The sequence below is a fragment of the Rattus norvegicus genome, chromosome 4 (genome assembly GCF_036323735.1).
Source record: "Rattus norvegicus strain BN/NHsdMcwi chromosome 4, GRCr8, whole genome shotgun sequence".
NCBI lineage: Eukaryota > Metazoa > Chordata > Mammalia > Rodentia > Muridae > Rattus > Rattus norvegicus.
In genome coordinates, this window is record NC_086022.1 from 70,676,884 (window position 1) to 70,700,283 (window position 23,400).

Below are 23,400 nucleotides of genomic sequence, written 5' to 3' on the forward strand. Positions count from 1 at the left end.
GGCTACTCTATTTCCATAGTGATTTTTCTTCCATTTCCTTAACACCCAAAGTATTTTTTACTATGATCTTCATTTTGCTTTCATTGTATAATATCTCATAATTTATCTTATTTTCAATCATACTTATGCTTAAATACTTGATCATAATTTAGACAATTTGCTATATTCCTTGAATATGTTCTTAATTCAGTGACAGTTTACTATGCTACTATATTATACCAGCATGCCATCATTCCACCCCATCTATGTCACTTAACTCTAGGGAAATGGATGACTTCATTTCCTACAATCATAATTTTCTTATCTGAAAAACATAAACAATGATGCTTTATTACAAGGATTAGTATGAGTACACCAAAAATAATTAGCAGAACCTTTTATGGTTTATAAACCTGTCTTTGACTTTTATTAAGATTCTCCAGAGGGACAGAAGTGATATAACATAAACACACACACACACACACACACACACACACACACACACACACACACACACACAAGAACACATATAGAGGAGATTTTTTAGAATGGCTTATGAGCTGTGGCTAGCCTAGTTCAGTAATGGTTGTCTCCTGACTGAAAAACCAAGAATGTTTAAATTGTTCAGTTCATGAGACTAGATATCTCAACTGGCCATCAGTCTATATTGGAATCTCACAACACTAGGCTCTAAAACCAGTAAAGGAATGCCTCATGTGTAGCATTGCTAGAGAGTGAAGGCAATCAGAAAAAAAGAAAACAGTTTACTTCTGTCGTTTTATATGGGCTGTCATTAGGAGATATATGGCCCAGATTTAGGGTGGGTTTTGTCACTTCAAATAATACAATCACACTTCACAGGTGTGCCCAACTAGTTTTAGTTAATTGCAGTTATAGTTGAAAATCAAGATTGGCCATCACAATCATCATAAAATTTATCATGGCTGGTACTCAGGAACTCTGTCTCTATGAAATATTTAATAAAAATTAGAAACAAAAAATTACAATGGGAGTAATTCAAAATGTTTTCTCTTTGCAATATAGAACATAGTTTACTATATGTGTGATACATATGTTTTCTCTTTATGGATTTTTATAGAACACCTTGAAAATCCAGATTCTGCATAATCAGTATCTGAGTGACACAAATCCACTGAAAATCGGATTCATTAGAATCTTGGGTTTAAATTATACTTATGTGGTGCAAGTTATTTGTACATACAACAACCAGCAATTCATCGAGAATAATTTCTATAGTGATCCCTACAATCAGGTATGTCTAAAAGGAATACTATCGTGAATTCAGATTATTATTGTTACATTATTTCTTCTACTACTATATATGTCATACATGTTAGAAGGGTTCGCACATGTTTCTGAAAATCTGTGAGGATTGTTGTAAAAAATACAACGTTGATGGTCTTCCCTTTGTAGTCTGATATTGATGATTTGTAGCCTGATGACATCCTCTCTGTTGTGTTTATTCATGAAATGGTTTAGATTTGAATAGATTGTTTTCCTAGGCTACCAACAAAATATGGAAACATTATTTTTCCTCAGAGGCTAAAGCCAAGGAATGTCTGTGAAATTCCTTTCTCCTTCCTGTAGTATGCCCAGCCCTGCAAAAGTTAATGGTTCTTTTAAGGTGGCACTCAACTTTTACTATTATTATTAAATATGATTCACTCATAATGTGATGTGTTTATTTGCTTAACAGATCAGAGTGCCATAGATATCAGACTATTAAAACTATTAAAGTGACAGCTTTGCCTCAGCTCTGGAACCAAGTGAAACCACATTTTTCAAGAGCGGTTTCTGACAGAATAGCAACCAGTGTAATGGTAACTTTAGAGTCTGAATAGTAACTTTAGACTGTGGACTAATTATAACTAGATACAGTAGCCCAAACAGAATGGTTTAGATAACTGGAAAAAATAGCTATATTCTCTTCTTCCAAATGGAGAAAAGAGTGTCCTACTAGCATTGGGATTTGACCATTCTGTGGACCCATGTAGATCTTGTGTCCCTGTGGTCTTCCTTGTTACATACTTAGATAAAATAATATGTTCCTTGGATTACTGGATTCAAAATTACTGTAAAAGCATTGTTAGTAATTAACATAGTTACAGAAAATCACCAGGTACTATTTGGGGAAGCTCTATAGGATATTCAATACCTATTATAGGCCAAGCACTATCTTAACATTTGCAGTAATGAGGACATGGAACCCAGTTGCTGTCCAGAAAGAAAAATATCAATGACAAAATGAAAAGTTAAAATAGATGTTAATTTTAACCACAATTGTAAATATGTGACAACATTAGGGCTTAGACATATGAAAGTGTGGTGAAAGAGATTTCTGGCAATCAGTTACACAGAGAACACCTTACCATGGTGATCTGGGACAAATATAAGCTGAAAAGATTGGTGTCATCTTCTCTTTGGGGAAATAATGAATACATTTTTATCTTTTGTTAAAGTAAAAGTTGAATAATGTCTTTAACATAATGTTTGGTAATTTCTAATACATTAATGTAATCATTTCTTTTTGGCAGGAACTATTTATTCAATTGGATGCATGGAATATGACCCTAGAAAAACTGAGTAAAGTTATTTGGGTTTATGGACATCCTACACTTCCCACACCAAATGCAACCAGTGCATTTCCCGCAAGCTCTTTCCCACCTGGATTTAGCACTGAAACTGTGACCAGTCCTGCTCTCACAACCACATCTGAAGTAACAACTACTTTCATAACCCTACTTCCTAATACAACTACATCTCTCCCTACACAACCTCCTTCCACTAACACTAGCAATGTGATGCCTGTCACAACTACATCTACTGAGACAAGTCCTGTTGCCAGTACAACTAGCACCACATTTCCGGGCATAACTACACTTTTCCCTACAACTTCTTATACTAACACTAGTGATATATATCCTGAAACAATTTCAACCCCTGATACAAGTCCTGTTGTCAGTACAACTAATACCACATTTCCTGACATAACTACACCTTTTCCTACAACTTCTTCTCATACTAACACTAGTGATGTATTTCCTGAAACAACTCCAACCCCTGCAACAAGTCCTGTTGTCAATACAACCAGTACTATATTTCCTGGCATAACTACACCTTCCCCTACAAGTCCTACTACTGCTAACACTAGTGATGTGATTCCTGTCACAACCGCAACTCCTCAAACAAGTACTATTGACAACACAACTAGCACAACATTTTCTGGTACAACTACACCTTTCCCTACAACGTCTTATACTAACACTAGTGATATATATCCTGAAACAATTTCAACCCCTGATACAAGTCCTGTTGTCAGTACAACTAATACCACATTTCCTGACATAACTACACCTTTCCCTACAACTTCTTCTCATACTAACACTAGTGATGTATTTCCTGAAACAACTCCAACCCCTGTGACAAGTCCTGTTGTCAATACAACTAGTACTATATTTCCTGGCATAACTACACCTTCCCCTACAAGTCCTACTACTGCTAACACTAGTGATGTGATTCCTGTCACAACCGAAACTCCTCAAACAAGTACTATTGACAACACAACTAGCACCACATTTTCTGGCACAACTACACCTTTCACTACAACTTCTTATACTAACACTAGTGATATATATCCTGAAACAATTTCAACCCCTGATACAAGTCCTGTTGTCAGTACAACTAATACCACATTTCCTGACATAACTACACCTTTCCCTACAACTTCTTCTCATACTAACACTAGTGATGTATTTCCTGAAACAACTCCAACCCCTGTGACAAGTCCTGTTGTCAGTACAACTAGTACTATATTTCCTGGCATAATTACACCTTCCCCTACAAGTCCTACTACTGCTAACACTAGTGATGTGATTCCTGTCACAACCGCAACTCCTCAAACAAGTACTATTGAAAACACAACTAGCACCACATTTTCTGGCACAACTACACCTTTCCCTACAACTTCTTCTCATACTAACACTAGTGCTGTATTTCCTGAAACAACTCCAACCCCTGCAACAAGTCCTGTTGTCAATACAACTAATACCACATTTCCTAGCACAACTACACCTTTCCCTATAACTTCTTCTCATGCTAACACTAGTGATGTATTTCCTGAAACAACTACATCCCCTGAGACAAGTCCTGTTGTCAATACAACTAGTACTATATTTCCTGGCATAACTACACCTTCCCCTACAAGTCCTACTACTGCTAACACTAGTGATGTGATTCCTGTCACAACCGCAACTCCTCAAACAAGTACTATTGACAACACAACTAGCACCACATTTTCTGGCACAACTACACCTTTCCCTACAACTTCTTCTCATACTAACACTAGTGCTGTATTTCCTGAAACAACTCCAACCCCTGCAACAAGTCCTGTTGTCAATACAACTAATACCGCATTTCCTAGCACAACTACACCTTTCCCTATAACTTCTTCTCATGCTAACACTAGTGATGTATTTCCTGAAACAACTACATCCCCTGAGACAGGTCCTGTTGTCAATACAACTAGTACTATATTTCCTGGCATAACTACACCTTCCCCTACAAGTCCTACTACTGCTAACACTAGTGATGTGATTCCTGTCACAACCGCAACTCCTCAAACAAGTACTATTGACAACACAACTAGCACCACATTTTCTGGCACAACTACACCTTTTCCTACAACTTCTTCTCATACTAACACTAGTGCTGTATTTCCTGAAACAACTCCAACCCCTGCAACAAGTCCTGTTGTCAATACAACTAATACCGCATTTTCTAGCACAACTACACCTTTCCCTATAACTTCTTCTCATGCTAACACTAGTGATGTATTTCCTGAAATAACTACATCCCCTGAGACTAGTCCTGTTGTCAATACAACTAGTACTATATTTCCTGGCATAACTACACTTTTCCCTACAAGTCCTACTACTGCTAACACTAGTGATGTGATTCCTGTCACAACCGCAACTCCTCAAACAAGTACTGTTGACAATACAACTAGCACCACATTTTTTGGCACAACTACACCTTTCCCTATAACTTCTTCTCATGCTAACACTAGTGCTGTATTTCCTGAAACAACTCCAACCCCTGCAACAAGTCCTGTTGTCAATACAACTAATACCACATTTCCTAGCACAACTACACCTTTCCCTACAACTTCTTCTCATACTAACACTAGTGATGTATTTCCTGAAACAACTACAGCCCCTGAGACAAGTCCTGTTGTCAATATAACTAATACCACATTTCCTGGCATAATTACACCTTTCCCTACAAGTCCTACTACTGCTAACACTAGTGATGTGATTCCTGTCACAATTGCAACTCCTCAAACAAGTACTATTGACAACAAAACTAACACCACATTTTCTGGCACAACTACACCTTTCCCTACAACTTCTTCTCATACTAACACTAGTGATGTATTTCCTGAAACAACTACAACCCCTGAGACAAGTCCTGTTGTCAATATAACTAATACCACATTTCCTGGCATAAATACACCTTTCCCTACAAGTAGTACTATTGCTAACTCTAGTGATGTGATTACTGTCACAAACACAACTCCTTAAACAAGTACTGTTGACAACACAACTAATACTATATTTCCTGGTATAATCTTACCTTTCCCTACAAGTCCTCCTCCTCCTAACACTGGTGGTGTGATGCTTTCACAACCTCAGGTCCCAAGACAAGAACTGGTGACAACACAGCTAATTCCTCATTCTTGACATAATTACACCCTTTTCTACATGTCCTGTTACTATTAGCACTAGTGTTATTGTTCCTGTCACAATGGCAGCTACTGAGAAAAGTACTATTTTGCTGTATCTACAATTAATGCCACAGTCATCTTTCCTCTTCCAGATGTAGGTACTGTGTTTTTTATAGTTCCTGTTACTGATAGCCCTAGTAATCCTACACCTATGGGGATTATACCTTATAGAACAAGTACTGTTGATGTCACAAGTAGTACCATATATTTGGTAAATTACATTTTTTTTGCGAGTGCTATTCCTGATGGCACTAATTTAACTTTTTCTATCACAGTCACACACACCTTCAATATATTTTCAAATAATACAATTAATTCTACTCTTCCTGATGTACCTAACCCCAGAGTCTTAGTATAACCATACCTTTCCCAGGGAATAAAATGAATAGCACAAGTAATATTGTTGAAGCTACTCACAACTTTACAACGTCATCTACTATCCCCATGGTCACATATAGTATTTAACATAAACCACACCAATTTAATTACTTCTTACATGGTCATTTCCAATAATTTCATTCCAAGAACCACAGGTATTCTCACCATCAATACTATATACAATGCAGGACATGTTGGAAACATTACTGTTGGAAATAAATCCAGCAGTGCCATAGGCAACAGCACATATATACCTTGTGAATCCAGATGGCATAATAATGTCAGATATAGCTTTCACAATTGCAGAAACTTACTTGGTTACACAGAATGCTACAACCAATTATTTACCTACTCTTATAGTCAATGGTGCCACTAATACTACAAACGTATTGATTGATTGTATTGGTATGCAAAATGTGTTATATTTTCAGATTAGGAATACTCAATCTATATTTATTGATCCAAAACTGCTCTAGAATTTTGAAACCAACCTTACAAGCTAATTTTAGGCCCATACTATGGACTCTGATGTGCCTACAAACTAGAACTTAGTTAAACAGAGGTGAGACTGTAAAGGTTTAACCCCAGGAAGCAGTTTATGTTGTGCTGGAATTTAAAATCATGGTCACCTAGCCTTTTACTGTATTTAATTATTATTATTCATGTGTGAAGTCTCTCCTGTAGAGTGTCAGAGGTCCCTGAATGGCCCTGATCTTTCATATTCAAATTTACCTCTCATCTTTGACCTACTCCTTCCTTAGCTAAATCTCTATCCTTGTCAATAAACTCATGGATATTGCCAAATATAGTCAGTTGGGCACTGTTGAAGGTTTAGCCCCAGAAAAGTATTCCAAAAATGTAGTTTGAAACCTGTGGGGTGTCCCAGATTTTCTGTAAAGTCAATAGCATCAACTGTGTTTCCATAATACCAAGTTATTATTTGTCTCTTTTACTCTTCTTCTCTTACTGGTACATTAGTGGCAGAGACTTTTCTGTATGACATTGCAATAGATTAATACAGAAACAGCTGCAAAAAAGGTGCAAGTCGTTAAAAAGTCTTACAAAAGGTAAAACAATACCATTCTTCTTACTCTGTTTTTGCCTCAAAATATGCTTATTTTTCACAAAGATGGTATTTATGTTAAAATGTAGTAGATACATTGTTATTTTCAATTAACAAAAATAAATTTAAAATATTTTGTAAGTGACTCAATTTAAGTTTTGTATGCAGTTATTAACAGGTAATAGTTAACAGGTCTCACTCACATAAGCAACATGGTGTGTTATCTGGTTTTTGTTGAAGTTAGGACTAGTTCTTTCTCCCAGTCCCATGCTCTTAGAAATAAGAGTCAGACTCCAAATATTTACAAATACCTTGGCTACATAGATAGGCTCTTCTGTGAGTAGATCATAACTTGAAATAACCCAAATGCAGGTCAACTTTGCAATGTAAGGCAAACTAATGCATGTGTGCTGTTAGCAAAGACTCCCTCATCACATGTCCTTTCACATGTTTGCTTTAGTCTTTCACCTGTGTCCACTTCAGGAAAATACTTCCTCACGTGTTTGCCCCATCCAAATACCTTCCAACACAACTGACATTCCAAAAGGCATTTGTATTCTTCATTGCGAAGCTGATAGTTAATTGCAATACAGTTAATAAGCTTAACGGTATTTTTTTTTACACAGTCCTGGTTTACTCCTTTTTTTGGAATATCTCTTTTTAATGATCCATTATTTTTCTTTAGATGTTTCTCTTGTGCAATGGTCTCTGGATTCCTTAGTTGGATGCTTTTCCTCTCCTAGAAAGATAAAAGCAAACAACCTCAGCACAACCCCAACTTTGGGCCCTTACATTGATTAGGAGAATAGACCTTTCCTAGGGAAAAATGCTTTTTGCCAAAAGAAAAAGCATTATCTTTCAATTTGAAATTATAAACGTACCTTGTGTGGATAAATATACCTACATTCCTTTCTCTTTATATAAATGTAATCTTGTTGTATATTTTTTTTAATTAGTAAGGACATTCCTACTTATTATTAAAAACCAACATAGTACCTTTAAGGAAAGGAAGTGTCATTTTGAATTTTAGAGTAGGAAGACCAGCTGTCTCTACTAACCTAGAGTCCTGAGATCTCTCACACACTGAGCCACCAACCAGGCAGCATACAATAGCTGGTACAACCCCACCCCCTCCCAACACATGTACAGCAGAGGGCTGCCTGGTCTGGCTTCAGTGAGAAAAGCACCTAACCTTTGAGATTCTTGAGGCCACAAGGAATAGGGTAGCCTGATAGGGTGGGGTGGGAGAATGGGGTGGAAGGGAGTTGGGAGATGGGGGGTGGGGAAGTGGGTGGCGGGGGAGGGGAGGGGTGGGGATATCCTCTTAGAGACAGGGGGAGGAGGAATGGGAGGTAGAACTGTGGAAGGGCAGACCAGGACTGGGTAATGACTGGACTGTAAAACAAATAAAAGTAATAATAATATTAAAAACCAACAACAACAACAACAACAACAACAACAAAGATTGTAATTTATAAGTGGCGGTATCTATCAGCAGAGTGTCTTGCTCTGACTTTATTACATAGACCAGGCTGGTCTAGAATTCAGAGAGATCTGTCTATCTGTCTCCTGTGTCTGTTATGTTTTTGCTCAGATATTGTGCAGCACCTGGCTTTCCTTCCTTCCTTCCTTCCTTCCTTCCTTCCTTCCTTCCTTCCTTCCTTCCTTCCTTCCTTCCTTCCTTCCTTTCTTTTAATTTTACTTTTTTACCTATTCAATTTACATCCTGCTCACTGCCCCCTTGGTCACCCCCTCACACAATCCTTTCTCCCATCCTCTCCCCTTCTCCTCTAAGTGGGTAGGGGGCCCTTTGGGTATCCCCCCAAGCCTGGCACTTCAAGTCTTTGAGAAACTTGGCGCTTCCTCTCCTACTGAGGTCAAACAAGGCAGCCCAGCTAGTAGAACATATCTCTTGCATAGGCAGTAGCTTTTGGGATAGCCCCTGTTCCAATTGTTCAGGTCTTATGTAAAGACTAAGCTAGATATGAGCGGGGAGGTCTAGGTCCAACCCATGTATGTTCTTTGGTTGGTGATTCAGATTCTGAGAGCCCCAAAGGTCCAGATTAGTTGACTCTGTTAGTCTTACTGTGGAGTTCCTATCCCCTTTTGGGCCCACAATCCTTCATAAGAATATTCAAGCTCTGAAGGGGCTCGAGACCCCATATGTACAACAATGCCAAGCAACCAGAGCTTCCAGGGACTAAGCCACTACCTAAAGACTATACATGGACTGACCCTGGACTCTGACCCCATAGGTAGCAATGAATATCCTAGTAAGTGCACCAGTGGAAGGGGAAGCCCTGGGTCCTGCTAAGACTGAACCCCCAGTGAACTAGATTGTTGGGGGGAGGGTGGCAGTGGGGGGAGGATGGGGAGGGGAACACCCATTAAGAAGGGGAGGGGGAGGGATTAGGGGTATGTTTGCCCGGAAACCGGGAAAGGGACTAACACTCGAAATGTATATAAGAAATACTCAAGTCAATTAAAAAAAAAGAATATTCAAGCTCCATCTACTGTTTGCCTATGGGTGTCTATATCTCCCTGGATTAGTTGATGGGTGGACCCTCTCAGAGGTTGTAAGCATAACAAAGTATCATTGATAGAGTTAGGGATTGGTGACTGCCTATGGGATAGGTCTCAAGCAGCTTTATTCCTAATAGACAGAAACTGGAAATAACTAGATGTCCCTCAACTGAAGAATGGATAAAGAAAATGTGGTACATCTATACAATGGAGTACTACTCAGCTATTAAAAACAAAGACATCATGAATTTTATGGGTAAATGGATGGAACTCAAGAATATCATCCTGAGTGAGGAAACCCAGACCCAAAAGGACATGCATGGGTATGTACTCACTTATAAAACACAAGTAGCAGGCTACACCCTACAGACTCAAAGAACCTTAACAAGAAGGAAGGCCCAAACAAAGAAGCTCATTTAGAAGGAAGAATAAATTAGTCATAAGAGGCAGATGGAAGGTGGAAACTTGAGAGGGGGTATGAGAAAGGGAATGGGTGTTGAGGATCAGATATGAGGAAGATGGCTAGATGGCCATGAAAATGAATGGAAATCTGCAACTGACAGAGGTGAAGAGGTGGGGGGCATGAGGATGAGGCATGGTCCTGGGATAAGGGAGGTACCCAAGAATCAATGGGGTGACATTAACTGTGACTCATTACATTGGGGACTGGAACCTGAAGAGATCATCTCCTGTATTGAGACAGGAACCCCAGTGGAGTGATAGAGACACCAACCCACTTACAAAACTTTCTATTTTGTGAGTTGAAAGTGATTCATGTAATAGGGTACTTCTCAGGACTAGTGAAATTTTCAAAAATAGAACTGCAAGAATCATTTTGTATTCATTCATGCAGTTATATTAAGTCTTCCTCGTAGTCTTAAAATGTTTTTCCTTTTTTTCTAAATAATTCCTTAATATATTCTTTTGCTTGTTAAATACTATATATACATTTTAACTTACTTAAAATCAGAGCTAACAAATATTAAAATTTAAAACATGCAAAACAAAAAAAAACCAAAACTTTAAACCCAAAATTTATCCTGTCTACAAGTAATGCAGGCACAGGGGATGGAGCAGACCCTGTACCTTTCTTTACAGGAATAGTCTGACTTAGGCCACAGCAGCTAACCTAGGGGCCTATTTCTTTACTCCATGCAAGGACAGGACTGGGCTGATCTGACATGCCAAGCTTAAGAGAACCCGAAGTGACTTTCCTTATGGTTGCGGTTTCCAGGAAGTCTCCATGGGCTTTGCCACCCACCTCTGGACCCGGCTGTATTCAGCCTATGTGTAACTGAGCTACACACAGTTTGTTTCTTACCATTTGCCACCACTGTGCTCTGCCCTTGGGAGAAGCCCCAACTTCGTGTCTGTGTTCTGCTTTTAAATTCAGTACAGACTTTGTTAAAAAAAAAGCCACCTTCCATACTATCTCTGTAGGTTCCTGCTCCTTGGCTAGAAAATCTCCTTCTCAGCTGCTGGTCTAGTGCTGTTCTGGGAAGCTTTGACTTTGTTCTGCTCTCTATATCTATCTATCTGTCTGTCTGTCTGTCTATCTATCTATCTATCTATCTATCTATCTATCTATCTATCTATCTATCTATCTATTGAGATTATACCTATTGTGCTGCTAGCCTGACTTTTCTCTGCTTATTACCTGGGTCTTATAATCCAAACATGGGTTCTAAGTAAGTTCTCACATCGTGTTGGTTCACCATTTGTTGAACTTAGGGCTGTTTCTTCATCCCAGCACTATGCTCCCAGAATTAAGATCCAGACTCAAAACACATTTATAAATAAATACCTTTCCATAAAGCTAGGCTCTTCTCTGACCAGATCATAACTTACAACAACCCATTTATTCTAATCTGTATTCGGTTACATGACTGGTTACCTGTGCTCAGGTATGATGCTTCTATCTAGTCACATCTTTCTGGGTGAATCTCCTGTCTCTGACACTCTCCCAGAATTTTTTCTGCCTCCCAGATGTTCCATTTCATACTTCCTGCCTAAGACATAGGCCATCAAATGTATTAATGACAGGTACCACATTCATTTAGACACAAGATATTCTTTCTACAGGTTTTGAATATAAAGAGATCCTAAAACCAAAGAATTTGAAAGGCAGTTCCTTAGATCTACACCATATGTCCCCAACCTCTTGTACTGGTCAATTATACCAACAGCAAACACAGCATCTTTGATTTACTTTACTTGAACATCTCTTCCCCTTCTGTGAATATCTTCCTGACTTTCTGACCTGGCGCAATAGAAATACTATGTTTTGGATCATTCAATGGTACTCCACATGAAGAACACAGGTTCATCAGTTACACTTGTTTCTTGGAATTGTCCCACAAGTTATAGCCATTTGAACAAAGCTGAGTTCTTATGTTAGGGAATACATTGTTCTTGTTTCATCATTCCAACCAAAACAGAACTCATAATTATTTCTATAGAGTATGTCATGGATCCCCTTATTTGTACTTTTTCTGAAGAGAACCCCAATATACTGCATTTTTGGGAATACAAACTTAGGGGTGAATTATGGGTTTGAATATTTGCTTTCGTGTATATGATATGTATATATATATAATATATACATGCTTGTGTACATGTATGGATACTTACACATGTATGGACGGTAGCAGTCAATAAGGAAGGACTAAGTCTTCCTTAGTCACAGTCCATCTTATTTTTAAGACAAGAACTCAGTAAAACTGGAGCTCATCTATTAGGTAGACTTGCTGGCCACTGATTCCCAAGGATTTTGGCAGTCTCTGTGCCCTCACCTCAAGTCTGGGATCCTAGCTGATATCTTAACTCTAATTTATGCAAAGAAGTTTCATGCCCAGGCTACCAGACTCAAGACACCAGACTATTGATGGCACACCCCCAAATCCATAACTAGTTACCTTAAATAAATGTACTATTTCCCCCTATTTCCCTTATAACCTCTAAAACACAAGTTAGCAAGATTCCCTTATACCATTGCTGGAAATGCAGAATCACCCTTCCACCACCCCCAGCCCCCTAGAATCAGAGATAGCCTGACTGTATGCAGTAAGTTCATGAACTGTGAGATATAAACTCCCTCCTCAGAAACATATAAGAAGGAGCTTGCCTCAACCCTTTCTATGCTGTTACCATTTTACAATATTACTAATTCTTCTAATAATCTTTCAAAAAGGTCAATCTGCCTCAATTTCCTCCTCCTTGAATCACAAATCCAAGACTTTTCAGTATACCTAGGTAAAATATACTAGAGTAAAAATAAATTTTAAGGGTCGCATGGTTTAAAATTTCTGAACCATAAAAGTTTCCTTATAACGTATTTCCCAGATCATCAGCATCTAATTCAATCTTTTCTGAAGAGATTGCCTACTACATTGTTGGGTAATATACGTTGTCTAGGAAGCCATCCTAAAGAGACATGAACTTGGAAAATCCTCTTTGATTAAAGGGTCAAAACCTCTGTTTATATATTATGAGGCTTGGAAGTGGTGCTGACCAGTTCAGGAATTGAATGTGTTGTGCTTCTGAGGATGAATAGCCTTAATTATTGTCATATCCAAGGAAGTGGTGAGCTCATTACTTCTCATGTCCTCAGCACACCTCGCCACTGTTAGAAGAGGGACCACTCCATCAGGAAGCAGGGCTATGACATTAGATCACAGTCTCTGAAGCTGTGATATAGAGTTTTCTGAAATCATATTCTTAATCATCAGGGGATTAAGATCCTGTCAAACACCTTGGTACACCCAAAGTAGGGGTGCCTTCTAGAAGACATAATGAGTAAGACAATTCATAGATTGGCAAAGTGACGTTAAATCTAGCTGAGAATTAATAGACATGGCTGCCAGAAAATAGTAAATATCCTGGGCTTTTAATAACAACTGATACTCCACAAAATGTTTGTTCGTAGTCTCTATTCTTTCCCCCATAGAATTCTTAGACAAGCTCTGTGCTGCAGGGATAAGAATTTACTTTTCTCTAGTTTGATTTTTACTTATTCTCAGAGCTCAATTCACCTTGTGTTTCCAGATACAGTCTTCATTGTGAGAGACTCACACAAGCCAATATAACTTGGGGTAGGATAAACAAAGACAATCCAACAGAAGGGACTCAAGGGTAGAGGACAAGGATGACATGTTGCATGTTGTATTTGGGGCCACCAAACCCTCTGGATGCTTTCACCTGGCAATTCAAGAGGCTTCCAAGTTGCTTTTCCTGGACCAATGACTCAAATGAAAGAGAATGCCAAAGGAAGCAAGTTGAATTCTATTTAATGTGATACTTAGAAATTTTATTTCTATGTGCACAGAGTCTCCTCTTTTACCAAAAATTACTCTTTTCTCTCTAATTTATCTATATAGCCTACTCACATTGCCTCTGAAAAGACTGGACACAAACTGCCATTAGAAATGAGAAGCCTCAATCTTCATCCTCAAGTCTCATCCTAATCATAGCATCAGTTTGAAAGAAAGCAGGAATTCTTCGAGAGTGAATCCACCATCTAACACTCAGACTGGGGGGGAAGAATTTCTCATAAAACATGGGATCTTATCAATAGTCCTGAAACCTTAAGAATGATTTGAACAGTGAATTGTGGACAAAATCCTAGAGCCTACTGTATCATGATTTCGTTTATGGAAAATGTTACAAAGGACACTTAGAGGGGTCAAGTCAGGGAGCTGTGTGCATAGCTCATGATAAAGGAGTAGGTATTATGAGGAGACAGAATCATACTCCAGTCTGTAGCATTGCAAGGAGCCATGAGAGGCAACCCTGCAGGAACAAGACAGTAATCATGGGCAGGTGCCTCAGAGTAGCAGTATTGGAGCCAGAGAGGGCCATTGGTACAGCCCTGAAGCCTGCAGGGGTCTTGTCCTGAGGTTCCACTTTGCCTCCAGAAGACTCTAAGCATGCTCCTCGAGGAGTTGGTATAATATCGGGAATCCAACCTGTTGTATTTTCTACTTCTTCCTGAAGGAGATAAGAAAAAATGAGTAGTTTCAGAAATATTCCTACCATCTTTCTCTTCCTTGAAACATTACTGTGCCACCCTAACCTTATAAGCTACCTGGAAGGCTGCAACAACGTTTATAGAGTAGGAGAGTGACAGCTTGCCTTTGCACTTCCTGTGACTCCCTCTCCCAATTCACACTTCCCATCTCTGCTGCCATTATCCTTTGTCTGTCTTTGCCTTGCCCAGTACCATCCCTCAACTTTGTAGGGTGGCTTCTCCTGTGATACGCACATCAATCGTCTTGATCAATACTGTCTGCTGGGACTCCTTGCAGGCTTTCTCAGCTGTCTTAATGTTCTCTGGAGTCCACTCAACATTATTCAGGACCATGAGGTTTTCCATGGGATTCCTGTGGATAATAGGGTCAAGGCAGAGACAGTGTTGACTTACAGCTTAGACAAAACATGCCGACAAACACCACACTAGCTTCCACACTAGCATAAGCTACATGGGATGTTGTTTAAGTAAATGGAAATTCTTAGTGAATTTGATAAGGAAAAACATATCAGAGAGAACTTAAGACATCAAAAAAAGATACTCTTTAAGGACATAGATGTCATAAGGTCTGAGAGGTGGTTGGATTAGCTTCTGTAAATTTGCAATTAGCTGTGGTGTTGCACACCTTTAATCCCAGCACTCGGGAGGCAGAGGCCTATGGATCTCTGAGTTTGAGGTCAACCTGATCTACAGAGTGAGTTCCAGGACAGCCAGAGTGAGAAATTCTGTCTTAAAAGAAAGAAAGGAAAATAGAAAGAAAGAAATCTGCAATTGCCCTAAAATTGTATATGTGACTGTTAAGAAAGATGTTTCTAGCCTCTTATTAGTCACACAAGAGTGGACACTTACTTAAAGGTTGTTACATGAATGTAAACACATTTTTGAGCGAAGCCTGAAAGATAGGAATTTATGTACATGTGATCTGACTTTCAAGGGTCTGTTTTCATCTGCATCTCTGAATGCCTTTACAGATATGCAAACTTTCTTGCCAAACTTGTTTTCAGAGTTTTTTGAATCAACACTGAATGGAGCAAGGTTGAATGGCAAAGTGTGATTAGGCCACCTACTGACAAGATTCCTTCCCATGCAATTGTAGGCTTTTGCTTCTAGACTGACTCACTCTGATGCTTCTTCCCCCAGCTCATTGGTCACATAGATGATATCAGGGTATCCCATGCAACTGGAGATGTTAATTCTGGGATAGTAGAAGAAGAAGATGAGGCACATCTCATTAATGGTGCTGGCACCTCCCTGGAGAAGGTGAGAGAAGGAGAGACAGGTATACAAACGTGTGCAGAGAGGGAAAAGGCAACCAACAAACTGTGAAAGTTGTCACTCTTCCAGAGAGTTCTTTATCTTCCCATAGGGTCTAGCTCACCGCACCTTACCAGATGGCTTCCTTTCTTATTTCCAGCCATTGAACAATTATTAATAGTATTTCTAAAGAATTAGTCTTTAGTGTATTGTACATATCTTTCTTATCTTTGACATTTCCAGTGCTACCCTCTAGTGTGGGTTAGACTCACTACTTTGCCAGTGTCAGCCAGACCCTTGGCTTTATTACATTCTCTTCTCCCTACAGATGTGCTAGTACATTTACATATAGTGTGTGTGTGTGTGTGTGTGTGTGTGTGTGTATGATAATTTATTCTGAGACAAATTATTTGATTGCATACAAAAGCCCCTGTCTATCTATTCCCCTCCATTATTGACCTGGCAAATACAATTTGAAAGTTAGACCCTGCTGTCTAAGAGTTGTAGGTAGGACAATATCTTCTCTGCTTTGAGAACTCTTCCTAGCCACAAATCTCTTAACCTAATCCCATTATTTCCTATGTCTTCCCTTATTCCTTAATCCTTCCTTGCTGATGTATGGCTTTGTCATTTCTGTCCTTCACCAGAACTCAGCATGACGATGTGTCTAGAACCATAGTGATTCACATGATACATGTGTTGTCTTATGATTCATGAAGTAACACTAAACAGTAATTCCTGTTTCTCCATTCTGATGTCTTCTACCTTGATTTTACAATAACGTGTATGGCTGTGTTTCCTTCCTTGAACATGCATTATCCTTTCTGAAGCACTGAATTGGTCCCTATATAGAGTTGTTGGCTTCTTTGTAATCATGGTAACAATAGCTTGCTCTATGTGAGCATCTACTCTAAGGGAAGTAATGTTCCCATTGTCCTACATGTTGTAACCAATTATTTCCATCATCTTATGAGATAGTATTATTATTTTTCCTTATGAATTTAGAATGAAACCAAGATTTTGAATACTTTGTCTAGGTAATAAAGCTGTTAAATGATTATGCTGGCATTCTAACCCAGGGTAGTTATGACTCCAAGTTCATTAATTGTGCTGAGAAGATGAAGACAAGAGATAGAGATGCCATAACACATCCTCTTATGGTCTTAGTGGGTCACCAATGGGGAGTATACAGAATCTCTATCTTAGATGGATGAAAAGCCTCACAGAAGAGAGGAAAATACAGAAGAGAGCTGGAACAATCAGACTTATTAGACAGTTTTCTGGGATGCAGCTTTCTTCAAGGGCTAAAGTCATTGCTACTACTGTGGACAAAGACACTTACAAAAGTCATGAAGTCACGATCCAGCGTCTGATAATGGCATTCTATCAGCAGCTCATCCCCCTATTCACAGTGAAGCATGAGAGCAGAGAGTAAGTCAAAGAGGCACTGCTACAGTCTTAAGAATCGTCTGGGCTAACAGTGAGCTAGTTTCCTTGCTCTCTCCCATGCTCCAGCCATTATCCCTCCTCAAGTTCCTACCGGCTTAATCACTACAGGATGAGGTAGGTCCCGAGATTCTTGCAGGTTGAAATCATAGGAGAAATCTTTACATACTATTTGGAGTTGGGTTCCATTTCTAGAGGGAGAGAAGAGCAGAAAGACAGAAATGAAAAGATTAAGCAGAGAAGGCCAGACCAATAAAGATGCTGTAAGTGGCCTCTTTCAGGGAAAGCAAATGAAATAAACATAAAGGATTCTTCTTTCATAGTCTATTCCACTCACTCCAGTTTAGCTTCTTTTTATTCTTAACCAGGGATAACATCAGGCAGAAGCAGCAGCTGTCACCATACACAGAAAGGAAAGGTTCAAGCTTTTAATTACCTGTATTGCAGAGCTTGCAGTGACCGCCCAGCTAAGTGGGTATGGAGCAGGCAGGCTGATACATATATGTCAGCTACTGGAGCCCCATTCATCTGTAACAGCAAGTCATATTGGATTGGTCAAGAAATCATCTTTATTTTTCCTCTGTTGATGCTTGATAGCATCTTTTTCTTGGTCTGATTAGGAGTTGTTCTAATTTTTTGTGCTTCGATTCCATTGAGTTTGTTCTTTGACAATTTCATGCATGAAGTATATTCTGAAAACTATCCCACTCCCTCTAATCTCTCTGCTAAGCTTATTACCCACCTTTTCCCACATTAGCCTCCTTCCCATAGTCACAACTTTGCTATTATTTTGTTTTGATTTGTCGTGTGGTGCCCACTGAGTTTAAACTGGGTCACCTCTGTTGACCATGAGTTTGGAACTATCTGATGGATCCTTCTGGAATCATTGGTGAAAGCACAATGGTTACCTTTCTCCCACAACCCATCAATAGCCAGTACTTTAGCATGGAAAGGCCCCTTCTTGACCCATGACGGAGAGTTGATGGTACCAGTCTTGGGTTGGCTTGCTGCAGGCAGCCACAGCTGCTATGAAGTCACGATTGCATTGGTTGTGTCAAAGCATACCAAGAAGACGACATCTCTAGCCCTTCTACCCTTACTTTCCCACGTGGATGTTACCACTCACACTATTTCCACTGAACCATCTTGTCCCACTTTTCACCCAAGTTCTTTGCCCCTAAAGCCCTGACACATTTTCTCTGTTGCAGAATGTGTGCTTGCCACTTTTCTGAGCACCAGGCTTTAGCTATTTTTCAAATCTGTGGCTCAGGCTTGTGACTTTCGAAATTAGACCAGAACTCTGATGGAGAACAAGAAATCTCAGAGACTACATGCATCTCAGTTTCACCTCTTCAAACTTGTCTGTCTTGCATAGCCCATAGGACAAGAAAGCCTCAGCACCCGGGGGTATAAAGTGAATAGGGAAAACTGAGATGCCCAGCTGGAGGACTCCCATGTCATATTTGCGAAGGTGCGAGGTGTAGTACAGCCGCATCCCTGAGGTATCACGGATACCTAGAGTAGAAAGAAATACTCTCCTCAGAGTGTGGGAGTGGGTCAAAATGTTCAGGAAAGCTGGAATGGGTGATGACAAACAGACTCCAGCATCCATGCTACATGTCTCCCACATTCAGAGGAACCAGTTGTTTCCACCAGCTGCCTTCTCACAAGTCTTTTGGATACTCACCAGGAAGGTTCTGAAAATTGCTGTAGTGAATTTCCAGTCGGATCCATTGAGGGTCAAAGGGGGTTCCAATAGAGATGCCTACATCATCTGGAAACTGGTAGCTCTGTGGTGATTGGAAAACACGGCAGTGATGTGCGAAAGGCTAGAGACGAGATGCTTGGATCCAAGCTCTGGATATGCCCTAGTTTTCTAACCTTTCTTTCAGAACTTCTATGCCCCCAGGTCTTCCATTAGCCCATTGCCTAACAGCATGCACCCCTTTGTCACAAAATGCCTCCATCTCAGGACTTACAAGGCCCCCAACAGCCCAGCCTGCGATGACATGGGAGCAGAGGGAGAAGGCAGGGTCTGCTCCGTAACATTCACCGATGCCTGTGGGGAGTACACTAGAATTGCCGCATGCATACACGAGAACATGATGCACCATTGTCTCATTGCGTTCCACCAATATAGGTTCAAACTGGACAGAGAAAGGAGGGTATATGATAGTTAAGATTCTTATTCATAATATGCATCATATTCTTATTATTCAGTCCTTCCTGCTTCCCAAAGCTATGCCATTCTCTACTCCGGGTTTGTCCTCATCTGTTTCTCTCCCTGGAACCTATCACCTTGTCTAAACTCTACTAGACTATCTCTTAAATACATTTCAACCCCCACCTCTTTAAATCCATTTCTTGGGCACACAGCTCACAGTGCTCAGTCACCAGGGACCTTCTGATGATTCTGTTTTTAGTGACCTCAGTCAGTTCACAGTGTGCATATATGTATCCACATTCCTTTGAAATCTATTTTTTAGTGCATATATGTATCCACATTCCTTTGAAATCTATTTTTTTAAATGCCCCCAATACCTTGGAACTTGTAAAATTATATTCTTGTATTTGGCCTAAATTAAAAACAGTTAAAAAACTAGAAGACTGATTTTGATTTCACTCTGACTTGATTTTCTTATGGGTTGACAGTGCATGGCCACATCCCTTTCTTGTTTTTAATAGCTCTGTTGCTAAAAGAAAATAATTCTGGGATCACGATAGGATTTGAAATTGCTATTTTCAAAAATATACTAATTACTATCTTCTGTCAGAATATCGTCCATTTGAATAAAATACTTTTGGTAGTTATAGTTCTGTCCCCAGGAAATTATGTGGCTTCCAATCCTATAAAACTCTACCTGGCCCTACCCAACATTCCTTCTCTGTTATTTCCTCACAGCAACCTTTTCAATCTTTAGACTCCAACATTCCCATTGCTTCACTACAGTGCCCTTTCTACTTTGATGGACTTTGTCTTTTGGTTCACATACCTTGTAGATGTGATGCTTTTTGCTGACAATAGGGAGCGGGAGAAAGGTGCAGGCATATGTGGTATCCTCCTCTGGAATGAGGAACTGGGGAAAGATGCAAAATACTGAGTGGAGTGGGAATGAGGGTCCCCCAAAAGCAGGGACATAGACAAGTTATGGAGCAGAGTTCATCTTAGGGCTAGATTGGGATTTCTCACAGGGTCAATGGGACTCATAGTAATTTTAGTCTAAGGAATGTGCAATATTGGGTGCAAGATGAAGGGTTTAGGATGACTGGGGAGATGGAGGAAGGTAGAGGCAGATAATATGGTATGGTGGAGTCTTACATTACTGATCTTCAAGTCATAGATGACAGTGTCTTCAGGGGCATCTTCATCATCATATTGTAGTATTTGAAGCAAGAAGATGGACTTGACAAAAGTACGCTCCCGATTCATCTTTGGTATGTCATCCAGGCCATAGGCAGCCAGGACCCTCATGGTATCACTCTATGGGTACCACAAACATTGAAGGCCTAACTTCAACAGCACTTTGGATTTATCTATATTCAGTTTCTTATGTGTGACACTCATCTACACAGTAGAATAAGAATAATGAGACAAGATTAATGTGGCTTTAGTTCTACCTCTGAGCTGAACTCATTTGTTGTGCTTAACTCTTTCCCATTCTTTCTCTCTACACCTGCAGAATAAGAAGGTTGAACCAAACTCAAACTCCAAACAGTGATATTCAGTGGAATTGGTCAGAGTCCTTTAATAGCGGAAGAATACAATGGGGCACTTAGTCATTGGGTGAGACCATTCCAAGAAATCATTGCAGATATTAAGAGGTGATATAACTAGACAGTACCCAAGAAGACCTAAGGATAAAAGTCCTATGAATTATAACTGGATGCATTTCTCTGGTGACTATATCTTTCTAGGAAATGCTGATTGTGGCTAATTTTTCCCCTTTTTCACATCTTACCGTAATGTCATGATCATGTGGATCACAGGATCTGAAGGGCCGGGAAAAGCGCATAGTGGTCGAGACAGAATCTTCTGTGAGCTTTAGGAGTTCAGCATCTTGACTCCCATCCTGTTCTAGAGTGTCTTCATCCAGAAGGTGCTGATCCTGGGGTCCAGTGATAATTAAGAAGAAAGAACCAGGATCCCAAACAATTAAGCTTTGGGACAGCAAGTATATGCTAAAATCACAGAAGCCACCTACCTACATTGCACAAATAGATATGTTCCTAAGAAAGACATGTCTGTTGGAGATTTTACCACCTGGCTTTACTATTTTCACTTCAAATGTTAGATTCATAAATTCTAATAATCATTGAAATCTTTAGAAAAACTTATTATCTGAATTATCTGTATATTCTCGTGATGCTTTGATTATACATTTTTGTGTACTGTGATGAGTATAACACTATATAAGTACAGTTCAGAGCTGTGATTGTGAGTTTTGAATATGTGAATCTAGGGAGAAAAATGAACTAATATTGCATTTGTAAAAGGCAGATTATAGCAGTGGTTCTCAACCTGTGGGTTGTGACCCCTTTGGGATATCAAAGGACACTTTCATAGCGATCACATATCAGATATCCTGAATTTTAGATATTTGCATTACAATTATAACAATAACAAAATTACAGTTAGAAATAGCAACAAAAATAATTCTATGTTTGGGTGTCTCTACAACATAGGGAAGTATGTCAAAGGGTCATAGCATTAGAAAGGTTGAGAACCAATGGATTATAGTAATCCCTCTCAGTGATGCTATGGGGTTTAAAATGACAAGAACTTAAAACAAAAGTGCTTAACATTTTTGCTTCTTTTGCTATCATTATGTTATTAGACAATTTCATGCTGGGGTCCACCCGAGTGACTGTAAGGGCACTGGAGAGAGAGAAAGACTGTTCTAATAATGAAAATTTTTTGGTGACCTGCATTTACTGTGATCCTAGAAAGTAAGTTGTATTAGACTCTTACAGTATAAAATCTTCTCTCTTTAAAGTCTGCAGACAAGTGGCCTAGAAGACACAGACTGAAGTGCTATAGTATCATTGTAGGGAGAAATCTGCAGTCAACTAGAGTTCAGTGCTTGGCTGTGTTTGCAGAAAAGTTCTTTTCTAGACACAAAGCCATCCTCAACCCAGGGAAGGAGCTCTTCTGTGGGTTAGAGGTTGGAGACTATGGACATGAAGCCATCTTCAACTCAACACAAGTTGCTTATTCCTAGACTTACCGAAAAGTAGACATTGCCATTGGGTAGGACACCTCCAACTACCAGATCACTTCCCACAAACGTGTAGCGATCTGTGATGCCCAGGCCAACCCAGCCAGTTGTTTGGACTTGCAGTTCAAATGTGATTATCTCAGTCTCATAATCAAAGTCCCAGCGCAGGAAAACAGCATGGGAAGGATCTAGGAATCTGGAATAACGAAGGGGAGATGTAGGGCTAAGGCGCTTGCCTTGGGAAAAGGCTGCCAGGACCCAAAGTAAGAAAAGCCTGAAGAAGAGAAAATAGCCCATGGCTCATGGGGCCTGGAACAGCCTTCTTAAAGACGACACTCAAGAGCTCCGGACTTATATGCATCTATACTTGTGCCTGGCACAGTGCCATGGGGGAGGAACAGGTTGGTATTCTTCTGATCTGATTATCCGCTGTGTACAGAGTGGTGCCACTTACATAACTTGAGCCAGAAGTGTACAGGGAGGACACAGAGTAGGATTGTCTTATTTGAATTCAGGGACCTAATGTGAAATTGGAAAGAGTTATACAGTTTTCCATAACAACTTTATGATAGGGTCATGCCTGATGGAAACCTGTAGAGTCAGGGAGGTTCTCAGTTTTCCTCCACCTCTCTGCTCCTCCATATCTACCCTACTTCTGTAATAACCTATACACCCTTCCCCACCCCAGTTTTGTGGTCTTTCACCATTGTGT

The 23,400-nt window shown here is 39.6% G+C and overlaps 2 protein-coding genes across 2 annotated transcripts in view; one reads left to right on the forward strand and one right to left on the reverse strand.

The window, feature by feature from the left end:
* Positions 1–5,579, forward strand: part of Mgam2 (maltase-glucoamylase 2) — a 91,757-nt gene extending 86,178 nt beyond the window's left edge. Inside the window, exons 46-47 of the mRNA XM_039109052.1 lie at positions 1,079–1,252; positions 2,535–5,579. Of these exons, the coding sequence (XP_038964980.1) occupies positions 1,079–1,252; positions 2,535–5,579 (3,219 nt within the window). The remainder of the gene's footprint in view (positions 1–1,078; positions 1,253–2,534) is intronic.
* Positions 5,580–14,489: 8,910 nt separating this feature from the next.
* On the reverse strand, positions 14,490–22,985 carry Moxd2 (monooxygenase, DBH-like 2). Its single transcript, NM_001109229.1, has 13 exons — positions 22,698–22,985; positions 21,432–21,578; positions 20,792–20,953; positions 20,466–20,549; positions 19,452–19,619; positions 19,160–19,262; positions 18,821–18,987; positions 17,909–18,000; positions 17,567–17,663; positions 17,369–17,428; positions 15,893–16,023; positions 15,007–15,124; positions 14,490–14,732 (listed from the first exon to the last, which is right to left on the reverse strand). Exons 1-13 carry the CDS (start codon positions 22,983–22,985, stop codon positions 14,490–14,492), a joined length of 1,860 nt encoding a protein of 619 aa, NP_001102699.1.
* Between the last annotated feature and the right edge of the window lie 415 nt (positions 22,986–23,400).